Source organism: Ailuropoda melanoleuca, chromosome 11, assembly GCF_002007445.2.
Source record: "Ailuropoda melanoleuca isolate Jingjing chromosome 11, ASM200744v2, whole genome shotgun sequence".
Lineage (NCBI taxonomy): Eukaryota > Metazoa > Chordata > Mammalia > Carnivora > Ursidae > Ailuropoda > Ailuropoda melanoleuca.
In genome coordinates this window covers 43,231,980-43,244,807 of record NC_048228.1, presented here as the reverse complement: position 1 = coordinate 43,244,807, position 12,828 = coordinate 43,231,980, and the positions used below count along the sequence as shown (strand labels likewise).

The window sequence follows — 12,828 nt, the reverse complement described above, 5'->3', positions numbered from 1 at the left end:
GCCATCTTTTCAAGGAGACCTACTCTGACCACTCTATTTAAAACTGCACTGCACCCTCTCTACTTCTTACTACTCCTACTTCTGTACTTCCCAGTACCCTCTCCCTGATCTATCTATATTTTCTGATAGCATGTATTATATTCTAAAATACTTTAAGATGTATTTAATTTATTATTCTTGTCTGTTTCCCTCAACCAAAATATAGAAGCTCTACAAAGCAGGGCTTTTGTCTTTATTCACTGATATCTTCCACATACTTAGAACAGTGCCTGGTACATAGTAAGTATTCAATAAATATTTGCTGAATAAATCAAAGAGAATTTGGAGAAAAGCAATTATAATAAGATAGCAAATGAGCTAGACTGTATTACTCTATTTAAAATATTTGTTGCTAATTTAAAGCAGTTAAGGCTGAATTCCATATACCTGGCTGGAAAGCACATGGTACTTGCTTCTTTGACTAAAGGACCCTGGCTTTTGTTTACTGTAAACAAATTCTAGTTTACTCATCAATTTTGATCCAGTGAAATTCCACTTGAATTCTGTTTGACTATTTTTTGTAACTAAAACTTCACAGGGCTTCTTGTAAGCCAAGATAACAACATTTAAAAAAAAAAAAAAGCAACAATTTTAAATAGAAAGAAGGCTTGAATAAAATAGAAAAATACTAAATTTGTAGTTTTACCTGCAGCCTTAAGAATATCTGGGTGAAAGGCTCCATCCTTACTAAGTACGAAGCCACAATCATTGCAGATGAATAGTGGGTCCCATAGTGGTAGGCTGGAGTTTCTCCTGTTCAAAAAAAATTAAAGCATAATTGAAAACAAAAGAGTGAATGTGAAAAATAAAATTGGTATTAATAGGCTTGAAAGCACTAATGCATGTGATAGCTGGGACACTAAACACAACTGGTATTGGCTTTTGTAGCATTAGAACATTATGGCACCGCTGCCCCTCACTTACATATCTGGCAGTAATCCAAATTAAGTATAACTCAATGCCTTTCCCCACAAACTTAGCACATCTAGTAATTCATGTTGTAATAGCTAAGCCTTAATAGCAAACCACCTTCCACTGAAGCAGGATATTGACTTACAGCTACCTTTTATGAGGTTCTGGCTTTACAATGATCTATTTCTCTAAATTGTTGTCTGTGAATATTATGCAATTGCTATTACAAACTCCCCTTGGCAGGGAAAAAGGGTCCACACAGGGAACACTGTTAGGCTTAGTTTTTTTTTCTTTGTTTCACCCATTTTGGGGGGGTGGCGCACATGATAAACATTAAACATAACAGGGGTACCTGGGTGGTGAAATTGGTTAAGTACCCGACTCTTGCTTACGGCTCAGGTTGTGATCTCAGGGTTGCAAGATTGAGCCCTGCATCAGGCTCTGTGCTCAGTGTGGAGTCTGTTTAAGATTCTCCCCCACCCCCGGCCTCTACCCAGCTTGCACATGCATGTGCACACATGCACACGTGTTCTCACTTTCTCAAATAAGTCTTTTAAAATAAAACAAAACATTAAACATAATAAATAATAAGTGTAGAGTTTTAGGAGATTATCTATTATTATCATTATCATTATTAGTAGTAGTATTTTTAAAGTAAAAGGATTCCAAAAAGTGCCTCAGTAAAATTAAAAGACAGTTTAATTAAGGAAACTGTAGTTCTTGGCTTAAATATGATTAGAGATAAAGGCAGGTTATCTGATGGGAAATGCAGACACTTTGTTTTCTGCCAGTACCTGATAAGCCACCTAAAACATGCCGTCTAAGCATGGCCATCAGTTGGCATGCAAAATCTGATAGCTGTATATATGTGTGAATATAAAACTTAAATAGATATAATGATACACAAGCAATTTGGGGAAAGATACAAGTATGTCAGACCACTAAATAATGGCTTATGTTTGAAACTGAGGTACAAAGTCCAATGACTAGATGTTACTTACCATTAGGATCTTCCCAGTCTTTATACCGCTTCTTATATTGAGCTAACCGTTCATCTGTCTGTGCTCCCATCGGCTTAGCCAGGTTTCTAAATGTCTTGGGATTAGTAAGATCTACCTCCTAAAATACAAAATGAAATCAATTCCAAATTACTATACATCTTTCATTCTCGCCAACGTAGGTATAGTGGCTAGAGCAATGATGATTTATAAATATCTGTGGTCATAACGGCAGAACAGGGCTCCAGAACAATGCTATGTGCCTACCGGTTATCCATATTTTACAGACAGGCACATGATAGTTTGTTAACTGGTTCAGTTTGAAGACAACTTCTTTGGAAATTAAGTATTCACAGAAGACACTCAGGGTCCAGGCTGGAGATGAGGAATAGGGAAAATCCTTCCCAGTCTTGGCAAGGACACAGCAGGGGACTCGACACAAAAGCCTGGAATTCATCTTTATCCTCCATCACCCACGTAACTGGAGCACCAAATCTCCTTTCTGATCTCCTCCTCTCCTCCCCCATTTCACCCCAACTTCACTTCTGAGTATTCTCTTCTTAGAGGTGATCGGGAAGTGAAATGAACTAGAGCACTTGGTAACTCATTCACCTCTGAAAGACATCATAACAGACCATGTGACTTCCAAATGAGATGGAACCTTACAGTCTCTCTACCACCGATTATTTTAAAAGTTCATTTCTAACTGACCTAATTCATATACTTAAAACAGAACCAAAATTTACCACCTGAGGTTTTCAAAGTAAAAATCTGAAATATGTACCAGGGGGATATTTAATCTGTGTCCTTTTAAAGGGCATCATGACCAACCAATTTTGCCAAGCTTGTACTTTAAATGAATCCACATCCATGAATGTAAGTCAAGTTAGTACACTTGTCTGTTCACAATCTATGTGCAAAATCCCTCATTAATAGTTTTTTGGTTAATTCAACAAAATTTAAATTGTATGCTAAGTACTGGGCACCGTTCTAGTGGCTGGGAATTGAGAGATATGGGATTGTCTTTGAGCTCAAGGGATATACATGTAGGAGCTATTTTGTGAAGGGCTCTGTGCTGAGGTTTCTGAATTCTTTTCACTTGTGATGATCATTCACTGAATAATTTCAAACAGGGCGATGATTCAATTACATTTGTGTTTCTGAAACTGGCTGCAGTGTAGAGGACAGAGGGACACCCAGCAGGGGATACAAATTTAACTAGCACTTAGGAAAACCAAATAGATACCATGAATTAATATCTACAGAATTGGTCAATGACTTAAACTTTGTGCATGTCCCAGCTAAAACTCTTCTCATCTTCTTGTAATAAGTGCCTGAGGACTTTAAATTATAAAAATTATAAATTATATTATAAATTAAATTATAAAGCAAGTAAAACATCTGAGCAATTTAAGTACCTCTTAATTACTTTTGAAAATGTGTTCCACTTACATAAAATGATTTGAGTTTTACCTCTGAGTCGTAATCTGCAAGGATCCAGGGGAAGACAGGATACTGCATGAGATCATTATAGGATCTGCCAGCCAAAGTGTTCAAGTGCATCAAATACTGGAAGTTGCTGATTTCACCTCTCTTGGGAAAGATAAATAAAGATTCATTTCAGGACCTATTTCTACTATGTTCATTTAAAAAATTTTTTAAATGCAAAATGAGGTAAAAGATAGTTTCTTTCTTGCAGATTTCGTAACAACAAAACACTTGTTCTTCCCAAAAAGAACCAAAAAAAAGTCTGTTTTTTTTTAGTGTATGTATTTTACGGATTGTTGAAGTGCTTTTAGCTGTATGACTTATACTATCTAACTACAAATTATGAATGAAGCTTAGATTTTCATTAAGCCTACCTCCCATCTTTGAGTCACAGACTTCTCTCCAACCAAAGTGCTAAGCAACCCAGATCTAAAAACAAGAAATAATTAAATAAATTATAGGCGATATAATTTTAAATCTGAGTGATCATCAAGTTAAAACATTTAAGTCATCTGATCCAGAAATTTTTCAAACTATGGAAGACCTATTACAAATGGGTCATGAAATCAGCTTAGTGTGTTGTAATCAACATTTTGAAATATGAAATAACATGGAATTAAACTGAAGAAAACAGAGAACACTGAAAGGCATCACGTACAGTAAGGGGAAAGTATTTCCAGTCAATTTTGTGTTAGTATTTGTAACTCAGTTTGTGGGTCCTGGGATGCAATATAAAGTCTATTTTTTACGATGGGTTATAGCAAGAGTTTGAAAAACAATGATCTAGTCCAACTGTCTACCTTTTACAATGATCTGTACATAAACAAATTCAAAGACATTAAATTGGAATAACTGAAATAGTATACATAGCATATTTCTTAAAAGAGATGTTGGAGAGTGAATAAAAATATGAGTATTTTATGAGAGGAAAGTCATTGCTGTTCAGGTCATTTGAAATTATGGACTTTTTCAGATATCAGATGTTCCTAGAATGCTATAAAACCCTTCTTAAGGTCTAACAGCTTTATAATATTAGTAATTAATGATTTGAAGATTGTGACTTGGTCACTGAACCCATAGGAAAGCACTGAACTATGTATTTTACTGTCTGAAAGGAAATCAACAGATTTGTAAATCTTAGTTCTTAAACATTTCTAGCTCAACAGTACAGGTAACACTTTCCACTTCTAGATAAGTTCTTCCCATTAGGCAAACTGAATGTACAGGAACTCTCCCTCGAAAAAGAGCTTTGTCGATTCCTCAACTTTTTAAGAAAGGGAACAATTGAAAAGATTAAGTTGGAAACGAATTTCTGCTTCTTGCCTTTGAACTTTTAACATATCTTTAAGTAAAGAACTGCCAACTCAGCACAGAAAGTAGCAAGAACAATGAAATAACGAGTTGAAGATTATCTAAGCAGGTGAAAGTACTGGCAACTTAATTACAAGTAGAAAAAAAGACTCAATGTCCTGTAGGGCAACCTTTTATTTCCTGTTATTTATCTTAACACCACCACAAATGATTAGGAACAGAACATGATCTGAGGTTAACAAAAGCACATATTTAGCATTTGCATTTGCTAAACCTCATCTAAAGAAAAAGAAAAGCAACAATTTAAAAGAGAAACACACATATTTAATATAGTTAGATGCACACAGACTGAAATCAAAATTTACAAATTACAGAATCCCCAGTAAAGTTTTAAGTCACTTTCTTGCATGTTGCAATCATTTGTAGCCCAAAAGCATTGCTTCTTTTCCAATAAATTATAAATGGCTACCAGTTCCTGAGTGACTATAAATGTATTCTTGAAATGGCTGTTATCATTCAGAAGGACTTTTTAAGATTAAAAGCAGGTGAAATGAGCACAGAGGAACCACTGATAGGCTTGAACACATAAAAACAAAAGTTTAACTTTACATGTTAAAAGACAAAATGAAGAGGAAAACTGGGCAATTTGCAACAAATATAACAAGCAAAGGAGTAGTAATACATAATTATAGAAAAATCCCACACAAATTGTTAGTAAGAACTCAGAGGAGATGTCGAGTAGATTTATCGTGATGATCATTTCTCAATTACACAAATATTATACTGTATACCTGGAACCACTATAATTATATATCAATTATATCGCAATTAAAAAAGAAAGTCAAACCACCATGTCACAACCATCAACGAAAAGGAACTCAGGACAAAAATAGGTGAAGTTATGGATAATTCACAAATGAGGACTTTAAATGGCTACCAAACACATACAGTCTTCGAGATTAGGAAAAGAGAAGAAATGCACATTTAAAAATTGAGAAAGCATCTTATAAAATCAGTAAAAAATGAAAAGATAAGTACAAAAAGTTGACAAGCATCGACTGAGATAAGTAAACTTACCCACTAGTGGTGTAATATAGATACATATAATTTTTATGGAAATCAAGTTGGTTTTGTTTATCAAAAACCTTAAAATTCATACCCCTTTTTTTCACTAAGGGGATTTTACCCTAAAAAAATAATGAGCAATCACATTTGCATTATGAGAATGAGGAGACCTGACAAAGATGAAGTATCCAAAAATAAGAGAATGCTTTATACATACGATGACTAGGTAGTAAATAAAAGTAATTATTTCTGAAGAATATTTTAAATGCAGGGAGAAACAGCGACATACAACACTGCATAGAAGCAGCAGAATAAAAGTCTGTGTTTAGAGTATGAGCTCAATTATGCACACAGGACCATATGCTGCTTCAAAGACTCCAGGAAATCCATCGAACCATGAGTACTATCTGACAGGAGTGACCATGCATACCATGTCCTTTTCCTTTTAAGTTTTCAGTATTTAAAACATTCTGTGCAACCACTAGGAGGGGAAAACACTCATTATAAATATTAAATAACACTGTGCAGATGCAAACCATCCTAACTTCACTATTAAACTATGTTGCAAGAAGCAAACAACCTACCCCTGTTCCACACTTGTGTTCGGTCGTTGCCCAGACACAGACTCCGAACTGTCAGTCAGAGATGGCACAACAGCCAAAAACCTGGAAAATTTAAAAACAGCACAAAATTGGAAATGAAATCAAAGTCGGGACCTACTGGGAGCCTCAGGAAAGGATGATTCGTTCAGACCTCGACTATTGCATTTACCCCTCCACTCCCCAGTAAACAGCAGGCAAAGGGAATACACAATAATTGGAATCCTCAGTTAAAAAAAGGGTCAAATGATGGCTTCCGAAGCCGAATATAAAGGGCCACAGCAAAATCTATCATTCTGGACTTCAAATACGCTGTCCTATTACCGGAAGAAAAAGCCTTGCAACACTGACTCACAGAAACTGAGTCAACTTCATGAAGTCCTAAAGAGTGCTTAACAGCTAAATATTCACATGACAGCAAGTAACAATGGTAGCTAAACCAATGACCGAACAGGGACAACACTACACCAACAAGATACACACAAGATAAGCAACTTCATGTACACTTCCACATCTTCTTCAGAGTTGCTCACAATGTCAACACAAGTATTTTTTTTTTTAAAGATTTTTTTTATTTGTTTATTTGACAGAGATAGAGACAGCCAGCGAGAGAGGGAACACAAGCAGGGGGAGTGGGAGGAAGAAGCAGGCTCATAGCAGAGGAGCCTGATGTGGGGCCTCGATCCCAGAACGCCGGGATCACGCCCTGAGCCGAAGGCAGACGCTTAACCGCTGTGCCACCCAGGCGCCCCCAACACAAGTATTTTGAAGGCAGAAGAGAGTTATGGGAAAATTCTCAGCATAGACGTGGACCCTGAACTTGGCACACACACAGACATTTCTCAGAGAAAGACAAACTCATCTCCTTGTAAAGCTGCTAATTATGAAGGGCAAGTAACTTCCCAGTGTTGAAAACAACACCGCCTTTAGAAGTGAGTAAGACAGGTAACTAAAATTTCAGCCACTTTCCTAGCTCCTCCCACAAGTGACAGGAGTTTTGGATTGCCCATCACCGCCCACAGGTACCCCGTCCGAAGAAGCCCCCCCTTCCCATGCACGCACAAGTAATATTACTGCACCGCAATAATAAGCAATGCTGCGTGGCATTCAACATTCCTCACAGAAGTAATGGGAAATACAAACCTTCCCTTAGTACAGCACGTGCTAGGCTCTACACCACCCTTCAAAGAATAAGAGAAAGTCTCTCATGCCTGTGACCCGTCCATAAAAGCCTCATCGGTCACACACCCAACAGAAATATTCTGAGCACCGTGCATACACACTGCTTTGCTTTTGCAAGGCAAACTTTACATACGGCTCAGCAAAAGTAAACTATGATGAGGTTAGGTTAACTGCTTTATTTGGCTATGCTACGTTTTTGAGGATGAAGGTATCAACCTCTCTTCCAAGGCCAGAGAAGGTCTCCTATGAATATAATTTCTAAGGCAACTCAGTCTCTGCATTCGAGGCAATGCACGCAATGCAAGGAGTGGCACTGTTTTCTTTTTTGGTAAATAGGAAAGAAGCCTATTTTGAACCTGAAGTATTATTTTTTTTAAGCTACAGTTTCCTATTCTTTTACACTTAAAGATACAGGACTCAATGATAAAAGCAGCTTTTGATGATACCTACCATAGTGACCAGAAAGAGAAACGGTATTTCACAACAGAATGGCATCACTTTAAAAGCTAATTAGAAGAATCATGTTTCAAGAGGTTGGCAAAAATGTAACAAACATTTTCTTCAAAGAAGTTAATTCACTGATCTCAAGATCCTAGACTTTAAAAATCTAGTTTATCTGGTATTAGTTTCCCTTCCATCCCCTCCCATGAAAGCATTATCAAGTATTCCTAATAAATAATACCTTTGATAGACTTTATTTCTAATTCCCTTCTGAAAAGCAAGGAGGTAATTCCGTCCATCTCCAGAGAAAACCTCCACAGCAATAGGCTGAAGTGATTAAAGAGAAAAACATTAAGAAAAACACAAATAAGGTTATATATTAACTTTTCTACTATGAATATCTACAATGTTGAAGCAGTTAACTTTGTAAAGAACATTTTTAGAGTCACGAATTCCCAGAAGATTAAATTACAAAATAAACAGAGCTAATGTGCTCTGTTTAAGTTTTGCTTCTAAAAATCTTAAACAGAATAATGGTAAGATAATTATAAAACGATAATTGAAAAATTATAGTAAAGATGCAATTTTTATATTAAAAGACAATATATTTTGATTTGGATGCTGTAGGGAAAGATGGACAATAAAGGTATTACTCAAGTTTTAGGTTGTTTTAAAAAAGAGACATGTATTATACAGAGCTGTGCATCCACGTGACATGAGTTTGCCTATCATAAAATTATCTGAGGAAATCAACCCACCTGCAGGAGATACCTCCTTTTATGTACTTCCTTGATATCTTCATAGGCAAAAATGCTGCACGTTCTCTTGAGTTGACTGGGGCCTTGCCTGGCTCCTCTAGGGATAATTGGCTCATGCATACTAGAGGCCGCCAAGAGAAAAAAGATAAACAAAAACACAGCAAGAGATAAATTCACTGTTCAACAAAGGGTGTGTTATTTTCTACATATGAATAGGAGCAGGAAACAATACATCACAATACTGAGTTCAAAAAAAATATGTTTAAGAGAATAATGTATCAGCTACTCAGCAAACAAACAACCCCCTGTGATGAACATAATTTAAAATATCCCACTATCAGGGCCAACTTACCTACGAGGAACAGCTGGTACGGTGCATAGGCCCGCACACTTCTAGGGGCCCGAGAAAATGTTTTAATTTTTTTTTTTTTTAAATCAGAAGAAAAAAATTGAACTTTCTGGTAGAAGAAAATGGTTTAATGTATCATATGAATTCTATTCATCTTTAAAGCAACACAGTCACAAAATATAATTTTTAATATTTTCATATGGAGCAAGAGGCCCAAGGGTGTCATAATGTGGCCCTGACTGTTGCTGACAGTAAGTATTTGAAACCTCTCCTAGGAATGGACCACAGAGACCGTGCCTATATTCGACAGTGTTAGGTGTTCAAAAAGTTAAAGAGAGAAGAGCATGTTGACTTTCTAAGCCTCAAGCTTTCTGTCTTCCTTCTGGGTTTCTGTTCCCCACTGTCATCCCATCACAGGACTGGCAGAAGAAAAGGAAGGTAAAACTCAGTTAATTCCTGCCTGTGCTTCAGTCATGCTGTTTCGAGGGCACTCAAGGACATGGACACTCTTCCATTTGTTAGAGGATTGTGTAGTTACCTGCATTTTCTCTACAACTGTTGTTTGTACTAAAATTAAAAGTAATTTGCAAATTCTGACGAAGTTTATAAATACATAGATTATAATATAAGGAACTTGGTGTCTGATGCTATTAATGCATTAACAATAAATTTTATTTTTCATTTTGATAAATAAGGCAAATGTTTTCTTACCTTGAAATTACTATTACCCTTGTGACTATTTAATGATACACAAACTGAAAGATAACATTACTTAAAACACAATTTTTGGATTAAAACAGAACTATGTAAATAGACTGTTGTTCTCAAGATAGCTGTACTTTGTGTCTCTTCATTCATTTACTTACTTTGGAGGTAAGGTTTCAATATCTCTTATTTCCCTGGTTGCGGTCATTGTAAATCCATCAATCACATAAAAATGCTCTTTACCAAAAAGTAGCAGCCCCTCACTGGTATCCAGGCCCTGGACCCGAGCACAGCGGTACATGTGCTGAATCTATAAAGAAAAACATAAAAGTTCCTTAATATAGTTAACCAAAAAAGCCCTGATAATTTCTTTTCTGATAAAACTGAAACAAAATGTTTTTAAATAGGGATTTAATGGGCAAACAGGGTTTTAAGATATAGTCTGTTATGGGATCCCCTGAGCTAAGCATATGAAACCTGAGTTTAATCATGTTAAAAAGAATTAGCTGAAACTGCCGTCTGATCTGCGGTTGAGTTCAGTAAAAGGAGACAACCATTTTACTCACATCCATACACCTACCCGTCCAACCCACTTCTCCCACTATTCACAGAGTACTTGCTGTGTGCCAAGGACATGTGTACTAGGTTCTAGAAGCGATGAACACGTTAGATAAGGAAGGAGACAGATACAATAAACTTGGCAGGAAAAAAAAAGAGAGAATTGAAGCATATATGTAAGGAGCTTAGGATTGTGCCCTTTGTGAGACAAGAGTGAAAACAGTCAGGTCTGTTGAGTTTAACAAACTTGGGTGAATTCCCAATTCTGTCACTTAGTTGGAGATTTAGCCAAGTTTCTTGATTTCTCTGGGCCTCTGTGTCTTCGTTTGTGAATTTCAGATATACACCCGCTTGTTGTGAGAGCTACTGGGATAATGTACGTAAGCATGTTAGAAGCTGTTGGCTGTCGTCCCTTCTACACAGCTCGATTTTGTTTTTTTCCACAACAGCTCCTGGACGGGGACAGCAGCATTTGTCCCTCTCTGCTCCCCACCTGGGGTCCTGCTTGCTTGGCAGACTGCTGTGCCATTGTAAAAAGCCAAATTTGGCAGAAGTTGTATTTTCCTCATAGAAAGAAAGAGTTGCTAAATCTCTCAATGTAAGTATTGTTTTCTTTCCAACGGGCAGGATCCAGTTCTTTCTTGCTTAAAAACTACTTTTTGCTTAAACTCAGTTCAACATGAGTCAAGGAAAAAATATCAGCAACTGAACTAGAGTCAAACAAATGTCACATAAATGTCAGTCTGAAAACACTTCCTGCACTATTCAAACTTAAAGCAATTAGAGCAAAATCTGTACTCATGAGATTAAAAGTTTTAAAAAATGACAGCATTAGAAAATAGTAAAATACGCAAATGTAGTCAAATTTCATCACCTCTGAACTACGTGAATAATAAAAATGTAGAATATTATAGGAAAAACACTGATATTTTAAGAAATCAGTCCATTGTTGTGTAATATACAAACACAAAAATGGTTTTTGTAAGTTCATAGCTTGATTTTTCAAATGCTAAAAATACGAGGCAGCCAGCATTCAGACTAAGAACAGAACATTCCCAAGACTCCAGAAGCCTCTCTTGTGCTTCCTTCAGACCTAATGTTCTTTTATAATTATATGATTCTTAAAAATATTTTCATTCAAGATTAAGTTGTATATTCAAACAAAATTTTTAAAGTTAACCCCTAATTTCTGGCTATCTCTCAGTGGGTAAGATTTCAAGGGTTATACCAAGACGTAATACGAGAGGCAAAAAGATAGTCCTTTAAAAAAGGTGATACAACATATTAATTCATTCCTTCATTTATTTAACCTTTTATTTACTCAAGAGATCTTGAGAAATGAGACTGTATCCAGAGGGAGTTCCTAGGATAGAGACTATGCAAGTGATGGAGAGAGGGGCATTTTGGCAGAAAATACAGTGAATAAAGCAGAGAAAAGAAAGTGTTATGGATGTAGTGAACTGTGGGGCATACAATGCTGCAGGGGCCTTGGCTTCTGAGTATAAGAGCCAGTGAAGTGAGCCCGAACGGCTGGCAGGGTGTAGGAGGTCCAGAGGAGTCTTCTGTGAGTGAAGGAGAACAGGGCTTAAATACAAGCCTAGGGATGAGGGTACAGATGAGCTGAAGCTGCTTGTAGATGGTTAATGGAATATACGGGGAATATGGAAGTGTAGAAAAATAGTACAAGGGCAGATGAATGAATGGGTTGTGTGCATGGTTGAAAAAGAGGATGATGGCAAGAAGTACAGTCTAATAAAGGCAATGAGATAGAGTGAACTAGGTATCAACTGCTATTACTGTATCTCATGAAACTCTGGGCTGCGTAGTGTGTTCAGACAGGTCAGAAAAACCTGAAAATGAGAGATGTAGAGTACTGAATCCAAAAGGTTGCTTACTGTTCACACTGTATTTCATTATAGAGGGTAAAATATTTATCTTCTGACACCAGGTAAATATTCTATCAGTTAGTGTTGTAAAATGCAAATGAGTTACCTTCAATGCAATCCTTAGTTTTTAGAAGCACAGTACCTTTTCTCCTTCCTCCAGCAGGCGGAGTAGGGTGGCATTATCCGTTTTCTCTTCCTCCTCTATAGAGCTGCCCTCGGCAATCTGGTCTTGCAGCTGCTCCTGGCTCTCCTCGTCTCCTCCATCAGGTGCTGACCGAGACCGTTTCAGAGGAGGCTTGACCAGACCTATAGGATCGTAACCACGAGAGGCATGTGACCTTGCAGGGGCCATTTGGAAAGCAGTCCAGGCTCCTGCGGTCCCTCCTACACATTTCCAATTCAGGTAACTCTAGAAGGTACAGGGAGATGGCACAGGGCAGTGGTTCATGACAGAGGCTCCAGAGTTAAATAGCTGTGTGACCCTGGACATTTATCTGCCTCTCTGAACGTGTTTTCTCATCTATAAAATTGGGACAA

The 12,828-nt window shown here is 37.0% G+C and overlaps 1 protein-coding gene across 7 annotated transcripts in view; it reads right to left on the bottom strand.

Annotated features, from left to right (window-relative positions):
* The window catches only part of WDFY3 (WD repeat and FYVE domain containing 3), a 264,597-nt gene that overhangs the window by 29,802 nt on the left and 221,967 nt on the right, over window positions 1-12,828 (bottom strand). For all 7 annotated transcript variants that reach the window (XR_004628802.1, XM_002913595.4, XM_034671586.1 and 4 more), the window contains 9 exons: window positions 12,434-12,597; window positions 10,009-10,157; window positions 8,794-8,914; window positions 8,277-8,362; window positions 6,398-6,478; window positions 3,812-3,866; window positions 3,423-3,542; window positions 1,953-2,070; window positions 686-792 (listed from right to left, as the gene is read on the bottom strand). Coding sequence is in view for 6 of the 7 variants with exons in the window: in XM_002913595.4 (XP_002913641.3) it covers window positions 686-792; window positions 1,953-2,070; window positions 3,423-3,542; window positions 3,812-3,866; window positions 6,398-6,478; window positions 8,277-8,362; window positions 8,794-8,914; window positions 10,009-10,157; window positions 12,434-12,597 (1,001 nt within the window). In the remaining variant the exon portion in view is untranslated. The remainder of the gene's footprint in view (window positions 1-685; window positions 793-1,952; window positions 2,071-3,422; window positions 3,543-3,811; window positions 3,867-6,397; window positions 6,479-8,276; window positions 8,363-8,793; window positions 8,915-10,008; window positions 10,158-12,433; window positions 12,598-12,828) is intronic.